General features: G+C 44.5%; 1 protein-coding gene across 2 annotated transcripts in view; it reads left to right on the top strand.

Annotated features, from left to right (window-relative positions):
- Positions 1 to 11,278, top strand: part of LOC106601510 (synaptotagmin III) — a 52,039-nt gene extending 40,761 nt beyond the window's left edge. For both annotated transcript variants that reach the window (XM_045715301.1, XM_045715302.1), the window contains exons 10-13: positions 1,280 to 1,451; positions 6,458 to 6,587; positions 7,085 to 7,175; positions 7,653 to 11,278. In XM_045715301.1, the coding sequence (XP_045571257.1) occupies positions 1,280 to 1,451; positions 6,458 to 6,587; positions 7,085 to 7,171 (389 nt within the window). In that variant the 3' untranslated portion in view covers positions 7,172 to 7,175; positions 7,653 to 11,278. The remainder of the gene's footprint in view (positions 1 to 1,279; positions 1,452 to 6,457; positions 6,588 to 7,084; positions 7,176 to 7,652) is intronic.
- The last annotated feature ends 3,282 nt before the right edge of the window (positions 11,279 to 14,560 follow it).

Genomic DNA, 14,560 nt, shown 5'->3' with positions numbered 1-14,560 from the left:
AGCACACTGACCGCAGCACACTGACCGCAGCACACTGACCGCAGCACACTGCCCGCAGCACACTGAGCGCAGCTCACTGACCGCAGCACACTGACCGCAGCACACTGACCGCAGCACACTGACCGCAGCACACTGACCGCAGCACACTGACCGCAGCACACTGACCGCAGCACACTGACCGCAGCACACTGACCGCAGCACACTGACCGCAGCTCACTGACCGCAGCACACTGACCGCAGCACACTGACCGCAGCACACTGACCGCAGTACACTGACCGCAGCACACTGACCGCAGCACACTGACCGCAGCACACTGACCGCAGCGCACTGACCGCAGCACACTGACAACAGCACACTGACAACAGCACACTGACAGCAGCACACTGACCGCAGCACACTGATCACAGCACTGGGGGTTGTCTCTTCTGTTAGAAACAGCCTGACAAGACTCACATCATACATTTTGTATTTCAACTATTATTTGAATGCAATTAGGCCTGCATAAACAGATGGAGCAAACACATCAATTGACTGAATTCATGAATATTTGAATATTGATATGTTACACTCTGTAAATATTTCCCAAATAAATACTGTTAAACTGTTCCAAACACAATGAAGTGTCAAAAATCTGTTTTGTGGCAATGTTGGAAACACAAGCAAATAGCAAAAATCATAAACGTTGGAGTGCTAAAAACCGCAGCCAACAACCAACCAAACGCTTTAAACACAATCATGTCCTGGCCTGATTGATGGCTGGGACTTAGGTAGCTGATGATCATTTAATGAATGAACGCCTAACTAAAGTAATTGAGTTATTAATCCTGCCTGTGAGGATGTGATGATCCTGCATTACCACGGTAACAGTTACTATACTGATGAAATGACACGCTAAATTATGAGGCCACACCGTTATTATTGCTTTTATGATTAGGAGATTATTAGAATGCCTAACAAAGGTATAAGAAAATCTACCATAAAATCAAATGGCAACTCTCAGTGTTCTGTAAGTGCTACAACGGACTAGAGCGGCAGTTTGTATTCTGTGGTAATTGGCCTTAATCCGCCTCGTCCAAGGGGCCTTGATTTGTATGTCTTTTATGTGTTAAAGACAGATGCCTGGACGTGGGAGTATAATTTGTTAATAGCCTGCTCAAGGTTTGTCTCATATCTTTGTCCCTCTCTTTCTCTTTCTTCCATTCTCTTCCTCTATTTCTTTCTCTCTCTCTTTTTCTCTCTCCCTCCCTCCCTCTCCCTCCCTCTTTCTCCTTCTCTCAGACCCGTACGTGAAGGCTTCTCTGATATGTGACGGCCGCAGGCTAAAGAAGAGGAAGACATCCATTAAGAAGAATACTTTGAACCCCACCTACAACGAGGCTCTGGTCTTTGACATCCCTCATGAGGACATCGACAGGGTGTCCATCATCATCGCTGTCATGGACTATGACTGGTAAGAACAGACCTGGGCTGTTATTACTTTATTACTGGACAATGGGAGTTTTATAAGTTTGTGTGGGATGTGGATGTAATTGATACCATTATAATACTGACTATTTATTTGGATGGCTGCTGTTGTTAATTGTTAGATAAGGGTATATCTGTTGTTAATTGTTAGATAAGGGTATGTCTGTTGTTAATTGTTAGATAAGGGTATGTCTGTTGTTAATTGTTAGATAAGGGTATGTCTGTTGTTAATTGTTAGATAAGGGTATGTCTGTTGTTAATTGTTAGATAAGGGTATGCCTGTTGTTGGTAGTTGTTTTTTTATGGTGTGTAGCAAGGTTATTATAGTAAACTGAAACTAAAACAAAAACTAATGATGACTAATTTACATTTACATTTAAGTCATTTAGCAGACGCTCTTATCCAGAGCGACTTACAAATTGGTGCATTCACCTTATAATATCCAGTGGAACAACCACTTTACAATAGTGCATCTAAATCTTTTAAGGGGGGGTTAGAAGGATTACTTTATCCTATCCCAGGTATTCCTTAAAGAGGTCATCACTCAAAACCATTAAGTCAATTTAATTAAAATAATTAACAAACCCGTTTGAAAAATTAAAACTGTACTGCCTCCAAAACTAAATAAAATAAAAACCATCATGAATTATGTTTTTTGGGGGCAAAAATCGAACATGGTTTTCAAGCTAAACTAATGATTGGTTGACAATGCAGGTGATGACTGCAGGATGAAGTTGGTGAAGAGCAACTGCAGAAACTTGCAGTCTACTGCAGTCTAATTGACCCACCACTACTGTTTACTTTGTGCATCTACGTCATCTCCCTGAGTCTACCTTTAAACCTAACCTAACCTATAACCTGACCCTTCACCTTATGCATTACTGCCCCACAGTGGCAAGAAGTGACATTCCAAAAAACACAAAAGCTATATGCATGTTTTTATAAAAAGTAAACGAAATAAAAAACAAGGTAAAGTAGATCTGAAAACTAACTGAAACAAAACTGAATTTCAAATAAAAATCTTAAAACTAATAGGAATATAAACAATAATAACCTTGTAGTTAGCACTCTGTTAAGTTGATAGACATTGTTATTTGGTTGGTGTGTAGTTAGTACTGGATCATGTGTAACGTATGTTGATGGTGGTTATTATTTGGTTGGTGTGTAGTTAGTACTGGATCATGTGTAACGTATGTTGATGGTGGTTATTATTTGGTTGGTGTGTAGTTAGTACTGGATCATGTGTAACGTATGTTGATGGTGGTTATTATTTGGTTGGTGTGTAGTTAGTACTGGATCATGTGTAACGTATGTTGATGGTGGTTATTATTTGGTTGGTGTGTAGTTAGCACTGGATCATGTGTAACGTATGTTGATGGTGGTTATTATTTGGTTGGTGTGTAGTTAGCACTGGATCATGTGTAACGTATGTTGATGGTGGTTATTATTTGGTTGGTGTGTAGTTAGTACTGGATCATGTGTAACGTATGTTGATGGTGGTTATTATTTGGTTGGTGTGTAGTTAGTACTGGATCATGTGTAACGTATGTTGATGGTGGTTATTATTTGGTTGGTGTGTAGTTAGCACTGTGTGGGTCTATTACGTTGATAGATGTTGGTGTGTAGTAGGATGGGTCATTCTGTTACCTTAAAATAACTGTCCAATGTTAAATATGACCTATTATTTCTTACAATATGAGTGAAAAGTTTTCCTTCCAATTGTTTTTAAATGATGTATGTTAAGAAGCTTTTCTGTGTTGGAATAGTGTGGGCGTACCCCAACAACAGAATGGTGTGGGCGTATACCGGTCGTTAAAAATATCATCCTCTAGACCGCTGATTTGCCAGCTCATCCTCTTCAGGACTATGACACCATACTCTATGAGGAAATAGCAAGCATTTTTGAAACTGTCACGTCCTGACCAGCAGAGGGCGGAATTGTGTTAGTCTTGGTCAGGATGTGGCAGGGGGTTTGTGTTAGTTAAATGTTGTGTGGGTGATTGGACTCCCAATTGAAGGCAGGTGTGTTGAGTTGCCTTTGATTGGGAGTCCTATATAGGAGTGTGTGTTTTTCTTTGGGGTTGTGGGTAGTTGTTTTTGCACTGCGTTTGTATAGCCTGTAAAACTGTTGCTGTCTTGCTTATTGTTTTTCACCGTGGATGCTTTAGTCCTTTTTGAATTAAACTATGAGTATCCACATTCCCGCTGCGCCTTGGTCCATTCCTGAAGACAGCTGTGACAGAACTGCCCACCACAAAAGGACCAAGCAGCGGAAGAGGAGGAAGCCACAGGGGAACAGCGTGGATGGATGGACTTGGCAGGATGAGCGAAGATTCTGGGAGGACAAGTTAAGGGAGCTAAGGGAACCCGAGAGGCAGCCCCAATAATTTTTTTTGGGGGGGCACAAGGGCTGTTTGGCGGGGCGAGATTGGAGCCTCAGGCCAGCTCCCCGTACCCTTGTAGGGCAGACTGGACAGGTCCCGTGCTTTGGGGTTGGGGCTGTGGTGAGGCCTGGGATTTTCAGGCCGGTAGGCACAGTACCAGCGCCCGCATGTGCCAGGGCGAAGTAGGCATCGAGCCGGAAGGGGTGATGCCAACCCTGCACTCAAGACCGCCAGTGCGCCTCTACGGTCCGGTGTTTCCCGCCATACGCACTAGCATGGAGGTGCGTGTCTCCAGGCTGGCACGTCCAGTACCAGCCCCACGCATCAGGCGTCTAGTGCGTCAGCCCAGCCTCGCCAGTCAAGAGTCACCAGAGCTGCCCGCCAGTCAAGAGTCACCAGAGCTGCCCGCCAGTCAAGAGTCACCAGAGCTGCCCGCCAGTCAAGAGTGGCCCGACTGCCCGGAGCTGCCAGAGTGGCCCGACTGCCCGGAGCTGCCAGAGTGGCCCGCCTGTCCTCCGGCCCAGCCCGAGTGGCCCGCCTGTCCTCCGGCCCAGCCCGAGTGGCCCGCCTGTCCTCGGGCGAGATTGGAGCCCCAGGCCAGCTCCCCGTACCCTTGTAGGGCAGACTGGACAGGTCCCGTGCTTTGGGGTTGGGGCTGTGGTGAGGCCTGGGATTTTCAGGCCGGTAGGCACAGTACCAGCGCCCCGCATGTGCCAGGGCGAAGTAGGCATCGAGCCGGAAGGGGTGATGCCAACCCTGCACTCAAGACCGCCAGTGCGCCTCTACGGTCCGGTGTTTCCCGCCATACGCACTAGCATGGAGGTGCGTGTCTCCAGGCTGGCACGTCCAGTACCAGCCCCACGCATCAGGCGTCTAGTGCGTCAGCCCAGCCTCGCCAGTCAAGAGTCACCAGAGCTGCCCGCCAGTCAAGAGTCACCAGAGCTGCCCGCCAGTCAAGAGTCACCAGAGCTGCCCGCCAGTCAAGAGTCACCAGAGCTGCCCGCCAGTCAAGAGTGGCCCGACTGCCCGGAGCTGCCCGAGTGGCCCGCCTGTCGTCCGGCCCAGCCCGAGTGGCCCGCCTGTCCTCCGGCCCAGCCCGAGTGGCCCGCCTGTCCTCCGGCCCAGCCCGAGTGGTCCGTCTGCCAGGGTCAGCCCGAGTGGCCCGTCTGCCCAGTGCAGCGAGGTCCACGTCCTGCACCTGAGCCACCTCCAGGATAGGTGGGTTGGGGAGGGAGGGTGTAGCACAGTGCCGTCGATGACGGCAGCCACCCTCCCTTCCCTCCCTTATTGTTTAGGGGTTATTGTTTATTGGTTTTGTTGGGGTATTGGGGATTTTTTTGTGTTTTCTTTTTTTAGGTGCAGTCCGGGGTCTGCACCTTGAGGGGGGGGTACTGTCACGTCCTGACCAGCAGAGGGCGTATTTGTGTTAGTCTTGGTCAGGATGTGGCAGGGGGTTTGTGTTAGTTAAATGTTGTGTGGGTGATTGGACTCCCAATTGAAGGCAGGTGTGTTGAGTTGCCTTTGATTGGGAGTCCTATATAGGAGTGTGTGTTTTTCTTTGGGGTTGTGGGTAGTTGTTTTTGCACTGCGTTTGTATAGCCTGTAAAACTGCTGTCTTGCTTATTGTTTTTCACCGTGGATGCTTTAGTCTTTTTTTGAATTAAACTATGAGTATCCACATTCCCGCTGCGCCTTGGTCCATTCCTGAAGACAGCTGTGACAGAAACGGTCTTTATGAGATACAAGTTTGAGGTGTTTTTATCTCCAATTCATGCTTTGGCCACTAATACGAGTACAGGATGAATAAACACAATTATTTGGGTATGAATTAGCAGAATATGAACTTTGAAAAGTGTGATTTTCACTGGACAGTTACTTTAATAGATGTTGTTATTTGGTTGTTGTGTACTAGCATGGGTCAGTCTATAACATTGATAGACGTTATTTGGTTGGTGTGTAGTTAGTACTATGTGGGTCTGTACCATTGATATACGTTGTTATTTGGTTGGTGTGTAGCAGTGGTCTGTTGAACACGTAGCTGATTGTCCCTGTGAGTCAGACTCCAGGCGGACGCCTCCTGTTTTACATGAGGATGGGCTCCTCATGAATAAACATGATTTATGCTAATGCTAATGGAAATAGTGTCTGGTGGTGAGACACTGTGTAACCATGCCAGTGTTTCTCTGTCTGGCACTCACACCCTCCATCATCACACCATCGCCTGGCTGGTGTGTGTTTGTGTTTTCTTTATCTATTATTAAACCCATGTTGAAGGTTATAGTATCTCTATAGTTCTGTGTGTGTGTGTGTTATCTTTTATGCATTTAAAACCCAGGTTATAGCATCTCTATAGTTCGATGCTTGTTTGTGTGTGTGCATGCATGCGTGTGTTTGTGTATGATATGAATGTGCTCTCCATTGGTATTGAAACCTTTAACAGTCTCTGTATATTGTGCGCTCACTATTGAATATCCAACCTCTGTGGCCGCATTCATTTTCCCAGCACTCAAGGCTGATAAATGAGGCCTACTTTGCCTGTTCGTCACAGTCTCTCTCTCTCGCTCTCTCTCTCGCTCTCTCTGTGTGTACCTGGCTGTCGGTTGGTCAGTATTGGTCATAATGAGGTCATTGGAATGTGTCGTGTGGGCAGTGACGCTGAGGGTCCTGGGAGGGAGCACTGGACAGCCATGCTGGCCAACCCCCGCAAACCCATAGACCATTGGCACCAGCTCGTCGAGGTAATTATGTGCATGATGTGATGTGTGTGTGTGTGTGTGTCTGTGTACCGTTGAGTGTGTGTGCGTGTTTGGCGTGTGTGACTACAGTGCTTTTTTTGTGCAGGCCTGTGCTCTCATTCTATTTTCCTACATCATGTATGTAATTGAACTTGGCCTTCTTTTCCCCTGTTCTAACTAGTCTTTGTTTTTCTATTCATTCGTTGTAAGTAACCACACATATATACAGTAGTCTGGGGGCCGTATGTATCAAGCATCTCAGAGTAGGAGTGCTGATCAGTTTTTCCTTTTAGATCACATTGAATAAGATGACACGGACAGGGGGGACCTGATCCTAGATCAGCACTCCTACTCTGAGATGCTTGATACATACTGTACAACAGTTAGTCTGTCTATTCATCCACTCACCATATTTTTATTAGTAATGAAATATCTATTTTACCATACATTTACAGTGTCTGTGTTGGTGATACTAACTCTGCTTTAATATATTTTTCCAGGAAAAACTTGTGGCCTCATTTGTGTCAAAGAGTCCCGCAGCCTCTCCCAAGCCTCACATCGTGGTGGACAGTCCTCACTCTGAGTAGAACTGTGAGTAGAACTCTTGGTTCAATGCTTTCACATGCAGTACCAGGACCAGTGTTGGAGTCCTTTCCATTTCAATTCAGACAAATTAGTTGTAGGATTTAGAAAACATCGTCATTACAAAGGCCGGGCAATTTCTGCTTCATGAATTAGATTGAATTGATTTCCTGCATTGCCTTTATTGAAGTGGACCCCAATCCTGACACACAATTGTTCAATATTCCATAGCTTTCTGTGGAGGGACCTATATAACCACAGCTTTGTGATTATAACCTTGGTGAATGTGATCCAGCTGAGACTCAGAGGCTGTTAGATTAACGAGCTGTGAGGCAAGAGTATCTGTACCATCTAGATGTTATGTACCCGACCCCTGACTTACTGTACTCTAAGGCTCTGTTCTCTGTTTATGTATCTTCTCACCCGCACTGTCTCTCCTACTTTATCTCTCTCTCTCTCTCTCTCTCTTTCTCCTTTTCTCCCCAGGTTATTATCATCTTTCCAGTTCCAGACTTTCCTTTCTTTCTGCTCATCTGTGAATAATTCTCTCCATCAAACAAAGAGAGATAAGGAGACACATCGACTGCTACTGCTGTTCTACTGCTACTGCTGAATATTCCAACTCCTGTCCTGTCGCAACAAAGCACAGGGAACAGATTCTACATTCTATACAAGCAACCCTTAGAACGCTGAGACACACACACACACACACACACACACACACACACAGTGCTTCAGGTTAGTGCCAGTAATTCATCCAGGTGGAGTGTGATGATGCACATTTCTCCCTCCAATCAAACCTGGGCCTAAGGTTTCTGCACTGTGTGGACTTCAAAAGACAAACCGTGTCAATGCTTTACTTTAGGCCATTAGTATACAAGTGTAGGAGTTAGGAAACATCCATGTAGTGTTTTCAGCAGAACAAACATCAGTTGTGGAGACTCGAGTCTAGTCCATTCTTGGGGCCTGGTTTGGGCCTACCCTCTGGATCTGGGCTTTTCTGGCTTCTTTTAGCTGGAGGAAGGAACCTTTGCCGGTCGTTATTATTGATGTCAGGGTAGGGAGAAATGTGGATGAACCCATCTGCTGAAGCATGTTACGTAACCTTGAAATGTGTCCCTTCGCCTCATTATTTTGTCACCTTCTTCATGGTGCTCATTAATATGAATTTGCTTTTATTTTTCTATTTGTTTGGTTTTGGGGGTTTGTGTAATATAATCATCCAGAAAGGAATTTATCCATACCATTTTTTTTACGATCCACTAAGGATGTGACCGTGAGTACTTGAAGACCTGAACTATTTGAGCGCCTTGGGATGTTACAGGAATAGTGTTCCACTGTTTGGACATACTGGCAGACTTTATCCCAGAGGACTCTACAGGGGAACTGTGATGAGGACGGACCTGCTCAGCTTGGAGTGCACTTACTGGAAATGTATCCCACAAGGAAGGATTTCACCATTATATCGAATTTTTCTATCATTCCAAGATTTTGTTTTTCGGAAAGACATTATTTAATTTGAAAAGATAAAAATTGTCTGCAGTCCATCATGTCTCCGACTGGACGACAATGTTAGAAGGACACACACATTTGTGTTGCTTTGATTTGTGTGTATTTCTGTGTTTGTGTGTGTGTGTTTTGTATCTGTGTGTATGCTCTGTGTGTGTGTCACTGTGACCTTCTGTGTGACACGTTTCTGTGCTCATGCCATCCCTATCTTCTACCTGTCCTCGCGGCCCCACACCATTCCTAGCATCCACAGACTGAAACTCCTGTCTTTGAACAAAATGTGTCTTCTGTCCTGTGTGTCTTAGAGGAACCATTTTTGTGTAGGACCCATTGCACTAGGTGGGGAGTGGGATACTTATGATCCCTGATGAACAGTCGGACTCTCACAGAGATTAGAGTGTATTGTCTGTGTTGTTTCCCAGATCAGCTGTCAGTCACTCAAAGGTGCCCCCTGCCTGATCTAAGTAACTGTGTTGGTTGTGTACTTCTTTTAGTAAATGTGTACTGTGTCTGAGGGGAAACCAGTTGGCACCGTGATGTTAGATACGTTTTGATTACTTGAGGTAGAATTTTGGGGCTGAGTAATGACTCCTTTATGTCCCCTAGCAGTCCCTCCAAACAGGGAGACAGAGAGGAGGAACCATGTCCTTTATCTTTAGTGAAATACGACGACCCCCTGTTTACGCTCTGCACTTCCTCTTTAAGCACCATGTGGCTACTGCCATGAGAGAACCATGTCTACCACCACTTCTGCTACTATAACCTCAACTAACAGTTAGCACTACTAATGCTATGGCTGCCATTTCCCCTTAAACACATTCAGGGGGATGCAGTTACTATTACAACTTCAGGCCAAGGAAGTGCAGGGATGCTTACTGGTATGCTTGGTATGTACACAGATTAAAGCCGTATATCCCATATCATAGCCAGAAGTTTTCCATCTGGAACTGTATGTCAGCTCAGGTTGTTCTGGGAGGTCATTGATCTGCCTCTATAGTATTGATCCATTGGCCTATCCCCAGGCTCTGTCTCCATCCCTCACAGTCCACATGATTCTCTGCCCCATAACACTGTGGTGTTAGTACTCACTCAGCACTGGAGGTTGCTAGTGTGCTCTCAGTATTACCCTCCACCTCTCTCGCTCTCTCTAAATATACCTTTCTCTTGCCCCTTTATCTCTTTCTATACCTGTCTCTCTCTGTCTCTCTCTCTAAATATACCTTTCTCTTTCCCCTTTATCTCTTTCTATACCTTTATCTCTCTCTGTCTCTCTCTCTAAATATACCTTTCTCTTTCCCCTTTATCTCTTTCTATACCTTTATCTCTCTCTGTCTCTCTCTCTAAATATACCTTTCTCTTTCCCCTTTCTCTTTCTATACCTTTATCTCTCTCTGTCGCTCTCTCTAAATATACCTTTCTCTTTCCACTTTCTCTTTCTATACCTGTCTCTGTCTCTCTCTCTAAATATACCTTTCTCTTTCCACTTTCTCTTTCTATACCTGTCTCTGTCTCTCTCTCGCTCTCTCTAAATATACCTTTCTCTTGCTCCTTTATCTCTTTCTATACCTGTCTCTCTCTGTCTCTCTCTAAATATACCTTTCTCTTTCCCCTTTATCTCTTTCTATACCTGTATCTCTCTCTGTCTCTCTCTCTCTAAATATACCTTTCTCTTTCCCCTTTATCTCTTTCTATACCTGTATCTCTCTGTCTCTCTCTCTCTAAATATACCTTTCTCTTTCCCCTTTCTCTTTCTATACGTCTCTCTGTCTCTCTCTAAATATACCTTTCTCTTTCCCCTTTCCCTTTCTATACCTGTCTCTCCCTTTCTCTCTTTGTCTCTCGCTCTCTCTAAATATACCTTGTTCTTGCCCCTTTATCTCTTTCTATACCTGTCTCTCTCGCTCTCTCTCTGTCTCTCTCTCGCTCACTCTAAATATACCTTTCTCTTGCCCCTTTATCTCTTTCTATGCCTGCCTGCCTCGCTCTCTCTCGCTCTCTTGCACTCTCTCTCTCGCTCTCTTTGATTGCTGGTTCTCCCGCTCTATTTCCTGAAAACTCCCCTTTCCCCACATCTTGCCCGCTCTCTCTGTGTGTAGGACTCCTCTCTCCTCTGTCTCTCTCAGTGTTAGTGCAGTTCTGAATGGACATGGGGAAACGTGTGTGCATGCTTATATTAACATGAATGATGTCAACTTGATGCAATGAAAATTAAACAAGTGATGCTTTAAGCAAAACCTGACAATGAACTTGATATTAATACTACTAATGACGAAAATGGAGACCTAGCAATCGTTATCTCTGTAATCAAAACAATGATGATAAATAACATTGGTTATCCTGTAAATCTTCATTAAATAGTTATTCCTGATTTAATTTTTGAATCTTTTTTAAAAATATAATTTCTTCAGAAGTTTACTTTTTATATGGGTTAAACAGATAAATAGACATTTGAACAGAAGTGAGACATTCAGTCAGGATGCTTGTTTCAGCCAGAGAACTAGGGGGAGGAGGGTGAAGAGGAAGATGATGTAGGTGAACGTGTGGGAGATGGTGTGGCTGAAGCAATGATCATGGAAATAAAGGATATGTATCATCCAGCCTCATTCTGTGTGTGTTTGTTTATTAATCACTGTGTGTGAAGTAGGTGTGTGTGCGTGCAAGCCTTGTGTATTATGTACGTATACAGTAGCCTACACACACTGGACCTATATATACAGTGAGGGAAAAAAGTATTTGATCCCCTGCTGATTTTGTACGTTTGCCCACTGACAAAGAAATGATCAGTCTATAATTTTAATGGTAGGTTTATTTGAACAGTGAGAGACAGAATAACAACAAAAAATCCAGAAAAACACATGTCAAAAATGTTATAAATTGATTTGCATTTTAATGAAATAAGTATTTGACCCCCTCTCAATCAGAAAGATTTCTGGCTCCCAGTTGTCTTTTATACAGGTAACGAGCTGAGATTAGGAGCACACTCTTAAAAGGAGTGCTCCTAATCTCAGCTCGTTACCTGTATAAAAGACACCTGTCCACAGAAGCAATCAATCAATCAGATTCCAAACTCTCCACCATGGCCAAGACCAAAGAGCGCTCCAAGGATGTCAGGGACAAGATTGTAGACCTACACAAGGCTGGAATGGGCTACAAGACCATCGCCAAGCAGCTTGGTGAGAAGGTGACAACAGTTGGAAGAAACACAAAATAACTGTCAATCTCCCTCGGCCTGGGGCTCCATGCAAGATCTCACCTCGCGGAGTTGCAATGATCATGAGAACGGTGAGGAATCAGCCCAGAACTACACGGGAGGATCTTGTCAATGATCTTAAGGCAGCTGGGACCATAGTCACCAAGAAAACAATTGGTAACACACTACGCCGTGAAGGACTGAAATCCTGCAGCACCCGCAAGGTCCCCCTGCTCAAGAAAGCACATATACATGCCCGTCTGAAGTTTGCCAATGAACATCTGAATGATTCAGAGCACAACTGGGTGAAAGTGTTGTGGTCAGATAAGACCAAAATGGAGCTCTTTGGCATCAACTCAACTCGCAGTGTTTGGAGGAGGAGGAATGCTGCCTATGACCCCAAGAACACCATCCCCACCGTCAAACATGGAGGTGGAAACATTATGCTTTGGGGGTGTTTTTCTGCTAAGGGGACAGGACAACTTCACTGCATCAAAGGGATGATGGACGGGGCCATGTACCGTCAAATCTTGGGTGAAAACCTCCTTCCCCCAGCCAGGGCATTGAAAATGGGTCGTGGATGGGTATTCCAGCATGACAATGACCCAAAACACACGGCCAAGGCAACAAAGGAGTGGCTCAAGAAGAAGCACATTAAGGTCCTGGAGTGGCCTAGCCAGTCTCCAGACCTTAATCCCATAGAAAATCTGTGGAGGGAGCTGAAGGTTCGAGTTGCCAAACATCAGCCTCGAAACCTTAATGACTTGGAGAAGATCTGCAAAGAGGAGTTGGACAAAATCCCTCCTGAGATGTGTGCAAACTGGTGGCCAACTACAAGAAACGTCTGACCTCTGTGATTGCCAACAAGGGTTTTGCCACCAAGTACTAAGTCATGTTTTGCAGAGGGGTCAAATACTTATTTCCCTCATTAAAATGCAAATCAATTTATAACATTTTTGACATGCGTTTTTCTGGATTTTTTTGTTGTTATTCTGTCTCTCACTGTTCAAATAAACCTACCATTAAAATTATAGACTGATCATTTCTTTGTCAGTGGGCAAACGCACAAAATCAGCAGGGGATCAAATACTTTTTTCCCTCACTATGTAATATATATATATATATATATATATCTATCTCTCTGTATCCATACTGTATTGAATCTTCTCTGAACCTATAGGACCTTCCTCTCTCTCTTTCCTACCGTGCATTATAGTCGTGTGTAATTATTTAGTCACTTTGTCATGAATTCTTTATTGTGTCCTCACTTTATCTAAATGCAAAGTGGAGTGCTGCTGCCTGCCCTGAGAGTGTCTTTCTCTGGTCTGCCACCTACTGTTGCCTTGTGAGTCTTTTCTAGTAGTCATATAAATGCCAGGGAAGTCATGCAGTGATTATACCCTTATGAACTGAGCATTACAGTCATGCCCACTATCAGCACACTTAAACTCTGCTACACCAACCCAGGGGGAAGTGTGTGTGTGCGTTTTCATGCATGTACGTGTGTGTGACACAAAGAGAGAGTAGGAAAGGATTAAGAGAGTGAGGGGGAATGACACAGAGAAAGGGGAAGGCAGGGAGTGGATGAGGAGATGAATTAAAAAGACAAGGAATGGAAGCGAAAGAGTGTGTGTGTGAGAGTGAGTGTGTTTGTGTGTGAGGGAGAGGCGGAGGAGAACAGGTCTGTATATAGACACACTTGTCTAGGGGCGAATGGGGCACCTGCAGCACTTTGGCAGTGTGAGCAGCATGAGAACAGTTCAGAACAACACACACACATACACACAGAAGTGCCAGTTAGCACTGCTACAACCCCATGAACTGTTTTGGGGGGGGGGGGGTGAAGGGGCCGGGGAACTGCTGTCTCCATGGCAACGTTCCCACCGTGCAAAAAAAATAATTTAGTCGGAAAGACATTTCACTCAGTTCAGTGAGCTGAAAGAAGCAGAGAGGGAGGGAGACTGGGGGAGGTGTGTGCAATACAATACATAGAGCTGTTTCTATCACACTGGAGGGATTTATTAGGAAGCTGTCAGCTGCGCGTTATTGCTAATATATTACTCATTACTATATATAATGGTAATGTATTCTGTTATCTCATTAAATATAGATGTCATTGCTGTGGGTGAGTCTTTGGTGTTTTTGAATTTAGCAAGGAAAGAAAGCAACAACACCATATAGATAAAGGGAATGTAAACCTCATATCTATGTGACAAAAATATAAATATTCACTGTGCGGTGTAAGACTCATCATATGCAATATGGCTACACTTTTCAGTCCACTCCATATACAATTTCACTTTTTCAACTTAATGTTATGCCTCCATAAATGTTCATAAATGTCACCCCAGAATTAGAAACAACCTCTGTGTGTGTGTGTGTGTGTGTGTGTGTGTGTGTGTGTGTGTGTGTGTGTGTGTGTGTGTGTGTGTGTGTGTATTTGTGTTTTGACCTAATACTGTTTTCCAAAATCAGTGTCTGTTATTTGTGGTAACCCAGTTCTGTCTGTATGTCAGGTGTATCAGTGTGTTGGTGGTGATTACCTGTTGAGGACCAGATGGTCCCCTCTCTCCCAGCTGGAGGAGCCGGTCAAAAGAGGGATGGTCTATACTACACACCACCTGGAACAACCAGACTGGACAATCAATGCACCTGATAGAGAAAAATGATCAAACCCCATAGAAAAGTCCCCTAA

Source organism: Salmo salar, chromosome ssa03 (assembly GCF_905237065.1).
Source record: "Salmo salar chromosome ssa03, Ssal_v3.1, whole genome shotgun sequence".
Lineage (NCBI taxonomy): Eukaryota > Metazoa > Chordata > Actinopteri > Salmoniformes > Salmonidae > Salmo > Salmo salar.
This window is presented reverse-complemented; position numbering and strand designations above follow the sequence as displayed.